General features: G+C 39.0%; 1 protein-coding gene across 1 annotated transcript in view; it reads left to right on the top strand.

The window, feature by feature from the left end:
* Positions 1-11,768: 11,768 nt before the first annotated feature.
* Positions 11,769-19,049, top strand: part of LOC150075983 (aldo-keto reductase 1B-like) — a 67,660-nt gene continuing 60,379 nt past the window's right edge. The window contains exon 1 of the mRNA XM_090387225.1: positions 11,769-11,854. Within this exon, the coding sequence (XP_090243351.1) occupies positions 11,771-11,854 (84 nt within the window). The 5' untranslated portion in view covers positions 11,769-11,770. The remainder of the gene's footprint in view (positions 11,855-19,049) is intronic.

Raw genomic sequence — 19,049 nt, 5'->3', positions numbered from 1 at the left:
GATTGGGTTGAGTTGAACAATCAAGTTTTTGTCTCATCCTCCTTTGACTTTTTTTGAGTATTTAAGTGTGCTTAAGGCATCTGCCTCTAAGTCTGGGAAGTACTCCTGTAAGTTCCTACAGTATAGTTCCTCAGTGAGTTGCTGTGGGGTCAGGTTGTCACTGAGGTCAAAAATGATGATAGAGGGCCCCAACTTTTTTGGCGCCTCTGCCTTTAAACCCATTGTCGTTATTTTTGCATTGGTCATAATTTTGTTAGCTTCTTTTTTTAGTTTCCGTTTCGATCACTGGGAGCAACTTGTCTCTTACACGGGAAATTCTGACCCCTGGGGGGTGGTGTACAAAATCACCACAAACAAACTCCCCAGGGGGGAAGTGAACACCGCTACAGAAACTCCGCAGGGAAACCTAACCACCACCCGGAGGGACTCAGTCTCAAACATCTTAAACAACGTTTTTCCTCCAAACATTAATCCAACAACAACTGAGCAGCATGAGATCTGCAGAGAAAATGAAACCTATTGGACTGGACAAGTTGAACCGCAGTTCACACAGGAAGAACTCCTAGCCGCAGCAGCTCTTATCAAAGGGAAAAAATGTCCAGGGCCTGACTTGTTCGAGCCTGAGATTGTGAAGAAGGTTGTGGAGCTTTCCCCGGAGCTATAGCTGCACCTATTCAATCTCTGCCTACACACTAGCACCTTCCCTGATGACTGGAAAGTTGCAAATATGAAACTTATCCTTAAAAATCCGACAAAACCAAGACATCTACCAAGTTCGTACAGGCCCATAGCCCTATTGTCCGTATGCAGCAAGCTCCTAGAGCGTCTCCTCCATGTACGGATCCAAAGCCACTATGAGAAAGCAAACCTAATATCTCGAAACCAATATGGTTTCAGACCAGGGCGTTCCACGGTTGATGCTCTACTGGCACTGCTCACTGAGGCCCACCAAGCAGACAGAAAATACTTCCTGATGATTACAATTGATTTCGCGGGAGCGTTCGACACCCTTTGGTGGCCGAGCGTCCTCCGCAGACTCAGGCAAGCAAATGTACCGGACAATTTGTTCAATATCATGAAAAGCTACCTCTCAAATAGGGTAATCACAGTAAATGCACCTTATCAGAAACTCACAAGACGGATACACCGTGGCTGCCCCCAGGGCTCGGTCCTGGGGCCGACCTTATGGAACATGGTGATGGACGAATTTCTATGCCTTGACCTCGGGGAGGTTCGTTCACAAGCCTTTGCTGATGATCTCATCCTGATGGTGACTGCAAATTCCAGGGCCCAGCTTGAGACATTGGCAAACCATGCACTCCAAATCCTCCAGGACTGGGCAAAAACACACTGCTTGACCATATCACCCTCAAAAACAAACTCTCTGCTTCTTAAAGGAACTCTCTGTATTACAAGACCACCACAGATTAAAATTGGAAACAAGACCATAAAGTTGTCAGAGCAACTGAAATATCTTGGCATAGTACTAGATAGAAAACTCTCCTTCCAAGCTCATCTCAAATACATCAGAACCAAAGTGAGAAACTATACTGCCATGGTTGCTAGGATATCCCGTCGGGACTGGGGTCTCAGCAAGCGAACCCTCTCGTTGTATTACAAGGCTATCTTCATCCCTGTGATTACGTATGCAGCCGGAATTTGGTTTGGCAAGGCTACGACTGCAGTAAACAGACGAATCCTGGATTCCACTCAACGCACGGTTCTGCTCTCCATCTCTCGTGCCTGCTGCACTGTGAGTACTCACGCCCTCCAGGTCCTGGTGGGGGCCCTCCCCCTCGACCTGGAGGTGGTGAGAAATGGAATGTTGTATCATCTGTCTAAGGGCGTGTCTCAGACCTGCTTGGGATTCGAGCTGAATCTTACCAACAACCAAAAATTTGAGAAGAGGAGACTTCAAGCACACATGCAGTGGGTGTGGCAGGACCGCTGGACAAATTCAACCAAGGGGGAAATCACCAGGAGATTCATCCCAGATGTTAGCAGAATCTATCCAAAATCCCCATTATGGTTTTCTCCAGGCCTGTATGCCACGTATTTGCTTACTGGCCATGGTTCAATAAAGGCAAAACTAACAACCTTTGGCCTAGAAGAGGACTCAACATGCGCCTGTGGAGGAATTGAGGACTGGGATCACCTCATGCACGAGTGCCCCCTCTACGATGACCTCCGCTGCCAGCTTATCACAAAGTTGACTTATATACCAAAAGGCAAAGAAAACCACTTACTGGATACTAAGGAAGAGTATCAAGCTCTCACCAACTATGCACAGCAGCTTTTCTTGAGGAGAAGACAACTAATTGCAGCAACATGATAACCCTCTACTAAATGAACCCAGCGACCCTGATGGTACTGGAACCAGGCAGCTAAACTTAACCAGCATTACCATCATTGGTGTGAACTACTATACATTCTCCAAAATGTCACCCACCAAAGATAACTACCACATAACTACCTTTGAATAGAGACAACCCACAAATTAAGACAATTTAAGAAAGACAAAAGGTTCTTATTCTTCTTGACTTGTCTCTCATGGATGTGACCAATAAGACAATCTCCTAGATAAAGACTGACAATGCCACCGGCATGTGCCATTAGATGTCAACTTCTTTTCTTGGCCAACTAGCATTCCGAACCATGTACCCTAACTTGATTCACTTTAATACCCCCTCCCCTGGTAGGGAGAGGGAGGGGACAGGTTTCTGTCTCCTCCCCCTCCCTGCTACACCCTTTTTTTCTCCTGGTGGGGCCAGTCTCCACTGACCTTTCTGGGGTTGCCTTCCCTATCATCCCCATATTTCTATCTGTCCCCCCCTTCCTCAGTCTTCACCCCTACTCTAACTAAATATGCATTTTATTCTATTTTATTTTTATTTTATTATAATTTTTTTTATTTATTTATTATTATTTTTTTTTATTTTATTTATTTTTTTTATTTTATTTTTTATTTATTTATTGATTATTTTTTTTATTTATTATTTTTTATTTTATTTATTTATTTATTATTTTTTTTTATTTATTTATTGATTTTTTATTTTTTATTATTATTTTTTATTTTATTTATTTATTATTATTTATTTATTTATTTATTTTTATTTTATTATTATTTTTTATTATTATTATTATTTATTATTTTTTTTATTTATTTTTTTTATTTTATTATTTATTTATTTTATTTTATTATTTTTTTTTATTATTATTATTTATTTTTTTTTTTTATTTTTATTTTTTATTTTTTTTATTTTTTATTTTTTTTTTTAGGCCGTTGCCACTGAAATCTTAGGAAATTAGGTGGCAGGGCCTGCCAGAGTAATTACTTCTAATGCGATCCCTCTATGCCTGACCTGCCTCCTCGGTGTTAAGTGTGGGCAACGGGGGGTCCCACTAGGGGCCCAACGGCTAAAAGGTCAGAGGAACAACACAACATGACACTACACAACATAAACATGTACCTTACACTTTTTAAAATCTCTGGCCTTCACAGTGTTCTGTGTTTCACAAACAGAGTACACAACACGGAGATGGGGGAAACCCCTTGGGCCGTTAGACAATGAACACTTTACACTTTATGCGTGTATTATAGCGGAGATGGGGGAAACCCCTGGTGCTGTTAGACATCAATACACTTATGCCTGTATTATAATTATTATTTTATTTTATTTATTTTTTTTATTTTATTTTTTTTTTTTTTTTGGTCCTAGCCACTGAAATCCCAGGAAAGTAAGTGGCAAGACCAGCCAGAGTACAAATATAGGTAACACCCGGCCGGCCTCCCTGTGGCGGGTATTGGTAACGTCGGGTCTCACTAGGGGCCCGGCAGCAAACAGGGGTGAACAATGAGCACAACAAACTACACAGTACATATCCCACACACTTTTAAATCTCTGGCTTGTCCGATACAGAGAACATACGCGGAGATGGGAGAAATCCCAGGTGCCGTCAGACCCCGAACATACCTAATACGCCTGTATCACAGTGGTAACGTCACCGTCCTCCCCACACCGGGTGGAAAAGGCCTGGGTTCGAATCCCGTCGATGACGCGAGGAACTTTAATGGGCTTTTTTCACTCCATGGCTGAGTTAGTCGGTCTCAGGCATAGATAGCAAGGTTTTTCTCCCAGTAACTGGGGTTTTTTCGTCCAGCAAAACAGGCAAATCGACCATAGAACATATGCAATTTACAGACACAAATACGGGTTAATGTATTTAATTACGGGCAACCCTAAAATAATAATAAAAAAAATAAAATACCTGTATTTCTAGTTTTTCTTATTGCTGTTATTTTCGTAGTTTTGAGATCATCTTTCAACTCTGTCATTATTTTAGTTCTTGATTTGTTCACTTGTATGTGATTTTTTGGAGTTAATGGGTCTGATAACCACCAGATTCTACTGTTTTATCAGGGTTCTCTTTTTTATATGCTGAGGATTTTGTCGACTGGTCTGTGGTGGATGCCCTTGGATGGAGGCATCCGGTTTAGAGGTTGGAAGGTTCTTAAGTACAGCACCGGCATAAGATGGCACTGTAAATGATTCAGGTCCTGTGGTTAGGCCCAGTTCCCGCTCGGATGAAGACTGGGGAAGCTTAGCACAGACGTCTAAGGCCTTTTCCAGTATTGTAGACCTTGTCTTGATTTCTTCGTTGACAGCTTTTAGCTACTCATTCTCGATTAGAAGAGCTGTTGTGATTGTTTCTAGGCTTGTCCAACGCTCCTGGACATAGTTTCCAGTGGCTTTGGTGAATCTTATGGAGTCTTGGTTGAGGAGTGCCACCAAGTTCCTGTGCAAGACTGAAATGATCTGATGGAGTGAGGTGGTGTCTCCCTCATTAAAGAGGCCAGCCAGAACAGGTCGTGGGATCCCAGGTGAGACCACTTGGTCCAGAGCAGACGGTAGTTGTGTAGCCAAGAAGTCTGCTGGGGCAGTTTGAAGTGGCAGAGCTGATGGAGTTTGGTGAGCACCTGAGGAGACTCGCGTCTCAGGAGCAGCAAGAGTGTTTGTAGCTGCAGTTGAGGTGGAGTTTGCCATCGATTCGAGGATGGAGGCAGCTATTGGTGTAGAGATTCTTTGGTCCAAGGTGGAAGCTGAGTAATTATGGTCTATGAAAGGTGATATACAATGGCCGATCGCCCTGGAGGTCACGTGACTTGTTATTTCAAACAAAATGGCCGATGAAGAAAGGACGAATTATTCGCATCAAAACAATATGTCCTTCAAAATCACAATAATCAATACAATTTCACCAAAAATCAGTATCAACTGATATGAAATTAATTAGGGTATCCATAACTCTCTAAAAGATAGAGAAATCTAAAGATAAGTGGTCTAAAACTCTGGCAAAGAATGATAGTTAAAAACAACGGCCGGACCTATTGGGCGTAGCCATTATGAACGAGCCGTGAATGAACGATAAGGTGAAGATTTAAAATCGTTCATAACTGCAGAACGCCTTAGAAGTTAGGCATAAAATAAACATCAGTCGACTCACCGAACCAAACAGACCCACTTCGACTTGAATTTAATCCAAAATGATAAATTGGCACCACTTTAAAAAACACACTTTGAAGAGCACTAATTAACACATCCCGTCCACTGTGGCATCACTTCCGGCCATCCTCCTGATGAAAAGTTGGAAATTGCATTCTGTAGAGTTACTCGAAATTCATTGTATGAGGGACAAGAGTACACGTGCAGCCAATCTTCCACACCGCCGCAATGATAGAGTTCCGTAAGAGACAATCGAAATTTAAACAGTTTATGATTTAATGATCGATGTCCTGATAACAAATAGGAGGTAAACAAGTCAAGGCTAAACCAGACTGTAGATTTTTTATCTACAAGAGTGTCAACTTCAGGAAAAAACTTAACGTGTTACACTGCCCAGTGTTCTGCTGTCCCACCTACTCTGCCACAAATTGATCAACTCTTGCCAAATTCTTTGTCGTTCAGCTTTAACATTGACTTGAGTGTTAATAGAAATTCCAATAAGACTTCGGTTCCTGAGGGTACTTGTCTGGTTTCCTAATCAGCTTGATAAGGGCAGTCTTCCACAAATCCGGGAAAGTTCCGCATCTAAACATTTATCATACGTTGTAAAAGTATGCTGGGCTTAATCTTGGCGAGACGCACAATTAGCATTAGCATTAGCATTAGTAGAGGCATATGATGCAAGAAAGCAAGCTTATGCAGCATCAGCCAAAAAAAAAAAAAAAAAAAAACCCACTTCCACTTCACCCCTCTCTTCGTCAAAATACCTGTCCAGCTGAGCCTTAAACTTATTTAGGCTATCAACCTCCACCACAAGGGATGGGAGTCTGTTCCACCAACCAACCACCCGCTGGCTAAAGGCAAATTTCCGCACGTCTATCCTACATCTGTCTTTCCTCAATTTGAATTTATGCCCTCTCAGGTGATTTTTCTGAGCTAGAGGAAGAATCCCATCAGCATTGAGCATGCTTAAGCCATTCAAGGCTTTATACACCTCTATCAGATCACCTCACTGGTGCCTAGTCTCCAGACACTGTAATTTGCAAAACATAAGCCTTTCTTCGTAAGAGCACTCCTTTGTTCCATTCACTAATCTTGTTGGCCTTCTCTGTACTCGTTCCAGCAGCTCTACATCCTTCTTGAAATGAGGCCTCCAGACCTGTATACAGTACTCTAGGTGTGGCCTGACCATTGCCTTATACAATGGAATAATCACCTCCTTATCCCTGCTGGAAAAATTCCTGTATATCATTGACAATACTCCATGAGCTACTCTTGCAGCCCGTCTGCACTGCTCAGAGAACTTCATATCTGCCTGCACAACCACCCCCAAGTCCCTTTCATTCTCTACCACTGTCAGTGTAGTACCACAGAGTTGATACGTTGCTCTGGGGTTGCTGTTTCCCATGTGTAGTACTTTACATTTGTCAATGTTAATCTTCATTTGCCACCTCTCAGCCCATCTGCTCAACCTTTCCAGATCCTGTTGCAGCAGCATACTGTCAGTAGTGTCCTTGACAACCCTGCCAACCTTTGTATCATATGCAAACTTGGACATTAAGCTTGATATACCATCATCAATATCATTTATAAATACAGAAAACAATAATGGACCCAACACTGAGCCCTGAGGGACTCCACTAATAACATTAGTCCACGATGAGCAGTGTCCATTGATTACCACTCTCTGTCTTCTCCCCCTCAACCACCCCTTTATCCATAGCAGCAATTTGCCTCCAATGTCACACTGCTCCAATTTGTGTAGCAGTCTTCCATGTGCAACAGTATCAAAAGCCTTTCTAAGATCCAAGTATATAATATCAAAGTTATTCGCTGCATCCAGTTCTTTTGTGACTGCATCATAGTATCCAATCAAGTTGGTCAGGCAAGACTTCCCCTTAACAAAACCATGCTGTGTCTGAGCTATAACTGAAGTCTTGTCTAAATGATCCTGCAGTGCTTCTTTAACCAGTGCCTCCATTAATTTTCCTGGAACAGAAGTTAAGCTCACAGGTCTATAATTACTTGTGTCAGCCTTTGATCCTCCTTTGTGAATTGGGGTCACATTTGCATATTTCCAGTCTATGGGTACCTCCCCTGAGTCCAAGGAAGCTCTCATAATTATGGCTAAGGGTTTGCTTACTTCCTTTGCTGCCTCCTTTAATATAACTGGATAGATCCCATCCACCCCGAGTGCCTTTCTTGTGTTTATCTTCAACAGTTTCTCCTCCACTTTACTCCCAGTTATTTGAAGATTCTGTAGCTTACTGCTAGAGTTGAATACACCTCTGGCATTCCCCTTGCTGAATAACTCCTCATGTGTGAATGTCGATGCAAAATATTCATTTAGTTTGTTAGCTACCTGAGCAGCATCATCAACAGTTGACCCATCAATATCAAGTGGACCAATCTGATTCATCCCCTTCCTTCTAGAATTTACATAAGTAAAGAACTCTTTGCTGTTTTTCTTTGCATCCCTTGCCAAGGATTTCTCGTAATCTGCCTTCGCCTGCCTAACCTCCTTTGTAACTTGGTTGCATCTCAACTTGTATCTATCATAGGCTTCTGTGTCATGTGTTAATTTGTAAGTATCCCATGCATTTTTCTTCTCTGCCATATGCCTCATTAGTTCATCTGAGATCCATTTTGGCCTAAACCTTGAACAATATTTCTTAGTTGGTATGTAAAGCCTAGTAGCTTCTAAGATAAGTTCTTTGAATGCTTCCCATTTTGAATTTGCTGTTGGTAACATCATCAGTTGGTCCCACTGTATAGAATTTAAATACTGTCTCAGTCCATCGTAGTCGCCTTTACGAAAGCAATAACCCTTCCCTTTACCCCTAATGGTAGTTACCTCTTTGAGTAAATCCCACTTCAGCACACTGTGATCACTGCCACCTAGTGGTTCATTTATCTGCAGATTCTTAATGCATGAAGAATCACTGCTGATAATCAAATCAAGAGTACTCTAATCAAGAGTACAATAAAGGTACTCTCTCTCTCTCTCTCTCTCTCCAGCATGTCCATTCCTGGGCATTTCTTAACTTTCACTTGCTTGACCGCTGTGTCCAACTTGATGGTACTAAAAGGTTCGGTCTTAATTGAAGAAACATACAGAGTATTGGCAAAACGAATATTAGTGTGAAACTCAGAATCAGAGCACCCATTGTCTGTAGAAAAGATTATCTAGAATAACGTTTACAGAATCCGTCCAGTTAGTCGTCTCCAAACCATTGTATACGATCAATCAATACTATTCTTGCGTCAATAATTTATTTCTTATAATTTTATAAAGTATCCCCCACGGGTGTGCATTACCAGAGTTTTGCACAAATTCTGTCCATGTTTTCTTCTTTGTAGTAGCAATCGCCTTCGCATACTGTTTCTTGAGACCAATGTAACAATTAGAAAAGTTGCGAACATCAGCCTGAGACAAATGACGATTACGCTGATATGTGCGTCGAGCGTGATGGACCTGTTTCCGAAGCAAACATAATTCTGACAACCACTAGGAACATGTTCTGGAATTGACACGTTTTTTCCTTGATGATACGGATACGAATACTCGAAACTGAGGGACGAGAAGGTATGGAAATCGAGAAAGAAATTGCCCGATGGTCACTAGTTGTCTCGTTAGGTTGCACAGTCCAATCGTTGATAGTAGATTACAGAAGGAATTTGAGAAAGTGATATCAATGTTTGATTCGCCAGAGAATGTAGTAAACTGTTGAGGTCTGTTAAAAAATCTTCATGTGATGATTAATAATAAATTCTTCCAGTAATTGTCCTTGAGCATCAGAGCGTCCACTAAACCAAAACTTAGACTTGGCGTTTACATCCGCTGAAATAAGGACATTATAAGGCCCCAAAAAATTCAATGTGAATTCTAGATAATATAACGAATTATTTAAGGAGGGCAGTATATTGAGATGATGGTAGAATATGTGACAAGGATACAAGTTGCAATTTGGTGACAGAGACCATTAATGACAGTTACATAAATTTTATCGTTTAATACAACAATACAAGTCTTCAGTTGCTGGTGAACAGGTTGGATTACTCGAGTGGAAAGGGAATAACCCGTGATCTTTGAACAATCTCCCATTCGGTCTTTAGCAAAATATGGCTCTTGAATAGTGATGATTTCGATTGAGTTTTGTTCTGCTGTTAATCTAATCTCGTCCCTAACAGCTCTAGAATGATGCCCGTTTATCTGCATAAGTTTCAGAATAATAGACTGAACACTAGGTAAGTTGATGGGAAGCGATATCTCAGAAGACGAAAATCAGAGGCATACAATGCTGACTGCATAACACCGATTGTAAAGTTCCCCGTCTGTCAGATGGTCTGACGATGCATAACAAACAAAGGAGTGGGGCGAATTAAGTTTATTAACGGAACGGTGTATGCAGAAACCTACACAGCTATCTTGAAGGGGTGCCTGAAACACGTTATTAGAGATCACCACAAGACGTCTAAAACTGCATTTTTCAACAGGACTCAGCATCTTGCCACACAGCAAAATTCGTAAGTTTTATGCTATTTAGATTTAATGATGAGTTTGTATTCTTGTCTCACAAGGCTTGAAACATACACCAATGTTTTCCCTCGTTTTTCTCCCTTAAGCAGCTGCAGTCATACCTCAGAAATTCTGGCATTACAGTGTTGGACTGGCCTGGCAACAGTGCAGATTTGAACTCTATTGAAAATCGTTGGTATACAATGTCGTCTAAAATTGCTCAGAAGAAGCTAACGAGTAAGATTCAGCTGCAGGAGATCATTGTAAGGGTGTGGTTCCATGAAATTGGGCAACCGCATAGCCAGAAGTTGATTAACTCTATGCCAGATCGTTTCAAGGCTGTAATTGAAGCTCGAGGAGGAGTAACAACAAAATATTGTTGTTCCTCCTCGAGCTTCAATTTTGCTGATTTACAGTACGTAATTGTTGTTGTCGGTGACTCTATTGTCAGGGAAACTTACTGTGCAAAAAGGATAGATGGAACAGGACCAGCGTATGTCTGCCAGGGCAAAGGTTGATGACGTTGTGGAGCAGTATCATCTTTTAAGGGCACAAAAGTTGATATTTTTGTACACGTTGGCACTAATTTTTTTTTTAGCATAGCATTAGCATTAGCATTAGTAGAGGCATATGATGCAAGAAAGCAAGCTTATTCAGCATCAGCCAAAAAAAAAAAAAAAAAAAAAACCACTACTCCCATTTCACCCCTCCGTTCGTTCGAAATACCTGTCCAGCTGAGCCTTAAATTTGTTTAGGCTATCAACTTCAACAACAAGCGATGGGAGTCTATTCCACAAACCAACTGCCCGCTGGCTAAAGGCAAATTTCCGCACATCTATCCGACATCCGTCCTTCCTCAATTTGAATTTATGCCCTCTCAGGTGATTATTCTGAGCAAGAGGAAGAATCCCATCGGCATTGAGCATGCTCATATGATTAGGCAATCTACATTATCATCGAGTATTGTTTTAAAATTATTTGATGTTATAAAACCTCTCTCAGACTTCTAAACTGCATTCAAAAGAGGACAGTTCAAGTTAATTAATGTCTCTTGAAAAGTCTGCCCACTCTCTGTCTTACATCATTCATCCCGTTTTCTCTAGAAGCCCTTTTTCTCTACAAGCCTTTTGAATATGGTGGCCCAGTAGGACCATCTGGTGGCCACCCTGCAAGGTCACCATCTAGTTTCCCTGCAAGGTTTACAGCATGTATTCTGTAATCCGACAGATTTCTTCCAAACCAGTCTGAATACATGCCTGAACCAGTCAAGATACATTTGCTGTTCTCCTTCAAACTTGCAGATCAACTTTTTCTCTTCCTCGTTTATCCCTTCTACACCTGTAATGTTCGGGAAATACATGTGGAGAAAGGATGGAAGAACATTACAACAAAATTATAATATATAGTTAAAGTAATATCAACAAGTATCCTCTGTCTTCCCAGCTTTCAACTCATCTTCGGTACTAAATATCAGCTTTTAATACCCTCCACGTTTGTTGTTTTCATAAAAATAAATAAATAATATAATATAATATCCATAAAATCATCAATAAAAAAAAAATATCTAAATTGGAGGCGCTGGTGAAAAAGTCTTGAGAATGCGTATTTTATGTTGAAAATAATTAATGACGAAATGCGTTGGTTTAGAAGTAATTAAATAATCGAACTTGTTATAACGATCTGTATGCTGTGAGGAACAAAAATTAAGTACAGCGGACTTCTCGTGGTGGTGGGATCAAGTCAAAACATGGATCAAAATATGGTGGTTGTTCCAAATCAGACTCTAGCAAATGGAAAGATGATCCCAGTGTTTGGTTTAGGGACATGGAAGGTTTGTTATTATCTTTTCATATATTTAATAAGTCTTTATGTTTTTTTTCCCTTCTTAAATTGGGTTTTCTTAATTAGCTTTCACTATAAAAATAAATCTGGAAAATTGATTATAAAGTTTTTGAGGATTCCCAAGTGATTGATATTTTACATTGAAAACTGTACTTATTTCAATTTTCATTTACGAAAAAATATGGCAGTTAAAGTTATTCAAAATTAAACGGACACATTTTTTCCCCAATACAATAAAATGCAAAAATAAATAAAACCGTCATGCCGACTATAGGCACGGCAGCCTTTCATTTGCTAATATCTGAATACTGTGCTCCCTTACTCTTTGAAAGTTCAAATTAAACAAAACTTTTATGAAAACTTAAAACATTTAAAAGCTCATCAGAATTAAACACTTCGGGGTAATCCTGCACTTTAGTGTCCTGAGTCACGATCAGTCCGCAAGTCACTGCCAGCTCGGTACTGTCGTGAATCGTATTCTAACGGACAGTTCCGACTTTATCGAGCATGCGCAACACTCACTCCATCTGCCTGTCTGTGCTGGGAATTGTCACGGAGCATGCGCGACACTTATTGTATATACGGTACTGGCAATGTGCTACGTACGCGCAGTAGTATTATTTATTATTTTTCGTTTTCAGAAAGAATAAAAAACAATTTCCTGACTAAATAGAAGAATTTTATTATAAAAGTATAAGTAGCTAGTTATAAAAACAATAATGGACAAACCTATATGTAGTCGGGAAACAATTTTCTGACTACATAAGAAATTGATTTTATGAAAAGTAATTTGTATCTGCTTTTATTTTTATAATCAAATTCTTTTATGTAGTCAGGAAATTGTTTTTTATTCTTTCTGAAAACGAAAAAAAAAATAAATAAATAAATAATACTGTGCGTATGTAGTAGATTGCCAGTACTGTACAGTATATACAATAAGTGTCGCGCATGCTCCGTGACAATTCCCAGTACAGACTGGCAGATAGTGTTGCGCATGCTCGGTCAAGTCGGAACTGCCCGTTAGAATACGATTCATGACAGTTCCGAGCTGGCGGTGACTTGCTGGCAGATCGTGACAGACTCAAGACACTAAAGTGCAGGATTACTCACTTCGGCATACGTCCTCTATTTGTTACCGTAGTTTCATATTTTATTTTTTTATTTAAAGGTATCCCCTGAAGGCCACCAGCTGGTTTCCCTGCAAGGTTTACAGCCTACATCAGTTCGTCGAAATGTCACTCACTTGTTCTCTTTGGTGAGGGTACTTTCGTAAAGACAGCCACAAGAATAAGTTCAAATGGGCATAATACTACAGAGAAAAATAAATCTAATAGCAATCGATATATTGAAAAAAAAAAAAAAAAAACTGCAATAAACTCAATAATTTACTGTTTGCTAAATTGCACATTCACCTCAGTAGCTTGTTGAAGCAGTGCTCAGTTAAGATATAGGGAGAAAGTTATGAAGCTGGGCTTGTCTTTACAGAATATTTTTAAGAAATGTTTCATGCCTTTCTACTTTGCTTAATTATGATGCTTATCTGTGATATGACCGGCAGGAATGGCATTTTAATAGTTTTAAAGCAACTAAACTGCTGGTTTGACCTAGATAAAATAAGTGTTATTTTATTTTAATTGCATCTTTGTAAGGAAACAAAGATCGGCAGCGCCCCCTGTCATGGTAATCTGAATTATATTGGGTTAAAAAAAATTTTTAAATTTATTTTTAAATTATTTATTATTATTTTATTTATTTATTTATTTTATTTTTTTATTTTTTGAGAAGTTTCAAAATAGCTAGAACTGTCTAGCATGTGCTTCTGCCTGTGTTCAGCAATGCAATTTTTCTATGCTCTCAGACAGTGGTGAAACTATGAATTCTGGGTTATCCCCTACATGATCTTCAACAACTTAACAATCAGCTGTAACAATTTGCAGTGACCCCTGGGGGGAGGGAAACAGCTTAAACTTTTCTTAACTAAGAGCAGTAGCAAAACTACCACATATGGTAGTTTCAACAAACAGTAGCAATACAGCCATACTATGAGATTTACCACTGTGGTAGGGTGAAGTAAAGGGGGAAAAACATGTGGTACCAACAGCAGGTATATGGTTTTTAATAATTATACATGAAGCCCATTTGCAAATCTCATTCTGGACAAATCTTGGAATTTGTAGTTTTGCTACTGTTATGATGTCTTGTAATAAGAGGAAGTACAAAACATTATCTCCTTTAGAGAAGTGTGACATTTTAAAGCAGCTTAACTCAGGAGAAGCTAGAACCAAATTGTTGGCAGAGGCATTGAGAACCAGTGCAAGCCCTGGAGCAAACAGACTTACTGGACCAGCCTGCCTTTCTTGATGGGGTGGTGTTGCAGATTCCAATTCTAGGCCCCTTCCGTACAACAGTGCCTAGGCTGGGGCAGCTGACCCTACCCTTGATGCTCTTGAACATTGGCAAGTCTTCTTTTAATTTTCAAATTTTGTATTCACAAATTTGAAAACTGACTACATATTTCAGGCTAGTGGCAGGTAAATCAACAAATTTTAAAAGGTGCTATGGAATTAGGTGTTTGTATATGAGTGATGGAAAATTAATAATATTGTTGCTGCTGTTGTAGCAGAATGTCTCAGTGTAAATTTATTCAGTGGATCACTGAATTTGGTTTGAGTCCTGAACAAGTTTACAGTACTAATGAGAATTTTTACATAAAACTTTAGTTCATAAAAGCAAAAATTCTGCATCATATTTCAAAATCAGGGAAGAATGAGTGCTGTGCACACCTTTTGCAAAGTCCATCCGACGAAACCACAAGTGATAGGAAAACCCGAAAACTACCCTTTTCTTGTTTTACATAATGACCACAAGAGAGGTTGGGTATTGTGGTGTGGTAAGGTCAACAAGGATGGTGTTCCTCAAGACTCAGTTCTTTCTCCCACTCTTTTCCTCCTGTATATTAATGACCTTTTTCCACTAACTGTAAATCCTGTTCATAGTTTTGTTAAGGCACGCTACATTCCACCTTCTAGTTTGAGATTTGCCCTACTCAAACAGCTTCAACTTTTCAAATATCCACCACCAATTCCTTACATGATGATCTCCAATGGGTCAAAGATAACTTGGTTAATTTCAATCCTTCCACAATTGAATTTGTCTTATATCTTGCAAAAAGGAGTCTACTGCTCCTATACTTATCTTCAGTGACTCTCAGATTTTGAGACAAGATCATATATCTGTGTTAGGAATTACTCTGACTTCTAATCTCTCTCTCTCTTGGCATAAAACACATCACAAATATTGCTTCCTCTGCATCTAAAAAACTCTGCTTTCTTTTCTTCTAAACAATTACTCACCCCGTACAAATCTCAAATCTGCCTTAATGTTTAATGTAGTTCCTACATTTGGGGTTGTGCCCCCAAAACCTCTCTCAGGCTTCTAGATGCCATTCAAAGGAGGGCAGTCAGATCAATTAATGACTCGTCTCTTACAAATTTTCTCCACTCTGTCTCATAGACATTCTTTTCTGCTGCATGCCTTTTCTATAGATACTGTTTTCTATAAGCACTGTTTTCTCCTGAATTGGCTTCTGTAATTCTCCCTCTCTCTTATAAATCAGTCCAAACACATCAAAACCAGTCAACATCCATCTACTGACCTACTTGAAACCCACAGAATCAACCTTTCTTCTTCCTCCTCATTTATCCCCTCAACTTCTGTTTTCTGGAACAACCTTCCTTGACATGCATTTCCTGAAAAGTACAATCTACAGAAATTCAAGTCTGATATCAACAAGTATCTTCTGTCTTTTCATCCTTCACCCCATGTGCAGTACTAAGTACCATAGGTTCTAATACCTTCATATTTGGGGTTTCTTAAAAAATATATGTATACAGGGTGTTTCAGTTAAACGTTTCAGAACTTCTAAGAGGGGTAGGGTACATCCTGACAACTCGAAATCATATAGCAATGTGGGGTCAGAAATGCTTTCCTGAAGCGGTGTTGTACACAGAAGCACCATAAAGAAAAGAGACCGTAAGTGAGAAATCGTTTTAATAATACATGAAAAGAAGCAAAAGGTACATGGATTAAAGTAAGTGTTCGAAGTTTCTTCCACGGGCTACAATGCACGCCTCACATCTCCGACGCATGGACATCCGAACATTCTGGAATACTCCAGGCGAATTTCGAATTTCTTCGGCAGCTACTGCGATTCTTGCAACCAGGTCAACAGGGGTGTCATAAACTAGCGATTTCATATGACCCCAGAAATAAAAATCAAGACATGATAGGTCGGGTGACCGAGCAGTCCAACGCACGGGACCACCACGTCCGATCCACTGTTGACCAAATGTGACATCCAGGTAGTTACGAACATCTCCGCTATAATGGGCAGGGGCTCCATCGTGTTGGAACCACATTGTCTGTTGCGTCGATGCAGAAATCTGTTCATCTCTCAAAAGTTGTGGCAATACTTGCTGCAGAAAGATCAAGTAGATAGGTCCGGTTAGATGACACGGTAACAGGTAAGGTCCGATGAGGTGATCTCGCAGGCCAACGCACGGGACGTGGTGGTCCCGTGCGTTGGCCTGCTCGGTCACCCGACCTATCATGTCTTGATTTTTATTTCTGGGGTCATATGAAATCGCTAGTTTATGACACCCCTGTTGACAATGCTGAGGAGCTGGTTGCAAGAATCGCAGTAGCTGCCGAAGAAATTCGAAATTCGCCTGGAGTATTCCAGAATGTTTGGATGTCCATGCGTCGGAGATGTGAGGCGTGCATTGTAGCCCGTGGAAGAAACTTCGAACACTTACTTTAATCCATGTACGTTTTGCTTCTTTTCATGTATTATTAAAACGATTTCTCACTTACGGTCTCTTTTCTTTATGGTGCTTCTGTGTACAACACCGCTTCAGGAAAGCATTTCCGACCCCACATTGCTATATGATTTCGAGTTGTCAGGATGTACCCTACCCCTCTTAGAAGTTCTGAAACGTTTAACTGAAACACCCTGTATATATATAATGCTTGAAGGACCCCCTTAAGGCCTGGAGCCCAGGTGCAGTTGCACACCTTTGCACCATTGTAGCTATGTCTCAGTTTGGGTAAACCTGTGGCACAACTTCAATGGTGCAAATTGAGAACTGTTTGTCAAACAGTTTCAATCTGAATTTGTCCTTCCTGTATAAAGACATCAAAAAGAAATAAAAAATTCTAGAAAACTCTGCTTATTCTTGACAATGCATCAGGTCATCTGGATATAAATGAATTACAAAGTGATGACAACATTATAACAATGTTTTTTCCCTCATAACTGTACATCTGTGATATTACCAATTGACTAAAATGTGAATTCATGAAATCAAATTATGGTACCTCAAAAATCTTGTTCATGTAATAGTGCAGACTATAGATATCACAACCATATTAAAAAAGATAACAGATAATTTTCTTAAGATATTGAAATGGGATGGGTAGCAAAGACCTGATATCAGTTGTTGACCTGATAAGAAGGTGAAATAAGTTAGGAAGTGGTTGTAGATTGAATTAACAGCAAAAATAAAAATTATTTTCAGGCCAATAGCAAAATTATAAATAGTATCTTTCTTTTCTTCATCTTGCAAGATGAAGGAAAGAAAGGTGGATTTAGGAGCCATTCAAACAAATTTGGTGAAACATCATTATGCTTTTACACATATTATGAATGTGCTACAGAAGGTGACATATCAACTCACCAAATCCTGATTTTACATCAACTCTGTGAGTGTTTTGAGAAAGAGACTAAGCAAAGTGAAACAGATAAAAATCTGCAACTTCTTTATTAAAAACTGAACACTATATTGTATAATATATTCTGAATAATAAATAAATATGCAAACAAATATGATAATTCATGTTCATAAAATGTGTTTTCATGCTATAATCCCACTAATCTGAACATTTCAAAAATCCACCTGCATTAATTACTGAAATTGCTCTGGACTTGGGAATGAAAATTAAATTAAATATATTTTTTTCAACCTATTTGTTCAGTACATGCAGACATTATATACAAATCTTCATTGGTTCTGACATTTGGACACAATGATTAATTATGAATGTGCTGAAAGTTATAATCATTAATAACCACCATAATATTTCAAGTTATTTTTGGAAAGTTTAACAACCAGAAGGCATTGAACTTAATTTCAAAAAGTAAACTTAATGACTGGAACAGTGTTTGGGTGTATTCTAGCCTAATTCAGACTCTACAAACAAGTATAGAGTTGTTTAGATTTGACTAGACTGTTAATCACTAGTAAATGTTTCCATTGTTTTTTTTGAAGATAATGGTAAAATAATGGTTAAAGAATATAATGATGGAAACATAATGGTAAAATAAAATTGAAGAGAAGAAATGAAAGAAGACTCACTTGAGAAGTCACTGAATATTCTTATGATTTCCTTGGCATTCTACCTAAATGTTAAGAGAAACAAGACCTTAGTTACAAAACAGGTGAGTAATGTTACTAAGGTCTTGTTTCTGCTAACATTGGCAGGGGCAAAAACCCATTGTGTTAACCTACTCATGGAAGCCATTTTAATCCTGTTCTGCAGTTTCTCAATTTTTTAATGGAGAAATTAGGGTAAATGCTTTTCCTGAAAGATATTGGGAATTCATCTAGGTGAACAGAGTAATTTACAGCACAAAAGAAACAGAAAAAAAAAAAAAAATGAAGGTTGGAATGATCCCCATGTACTTAATAATGGGTTAAAAAAGCTTTTATTTGGAAACTCTCTCATGTCAGATGGTAGGAACATTTCCATTTTGCTGAATTAGTCTCAGATAGAGCTGGTAGGTTTTTTTTTTTTTTTTTTTTTTTTAATCAAGAAACCAGTTTTTTTCACTCCAATAAACAGATAAACCAACCTTTAAAACATCATAATGTGCATACATAATATACATATATAAGGCGAACAGAAACTTCTGCTAATAAAATTGCAAATTATGTTGGCAGTAAATTACTTTCAAAGTTGAAAATGCTATGGTGTGCATGTTTAAGCCACAACTGTCTATAAAAGATATGAATGCAGAAAATATATAGTTAACAGAATCTTATTTTAAAATGCAACAGACTCTTTTAAGGCTTCATTTTCATGTTATGTGATGTTAAGTTTAATAATGGAATTAATATCTGTTATTA

The sequence above is a fragment of the Mastigoproctus giganteus genome, chromosome 13, assembly GCF_048544385.1.
Source record: "Mastigoproctus giganteus isolate SK-2022 chromosome 13, ASM4854438v1, whole genome shotgun sequence".
Classification (NCBI taxonomy): Eukaryota; Metazoa; Arthropoda; class Arachnida; order Uropygi; family Thelyphonidae; genus Mastigoproctus; species Mastigoproctus giganteus.
Note: the sequence above shows the minus strand (reverse complement) of the source record. Positions and strands in the feature narration are given on the sequence as shown.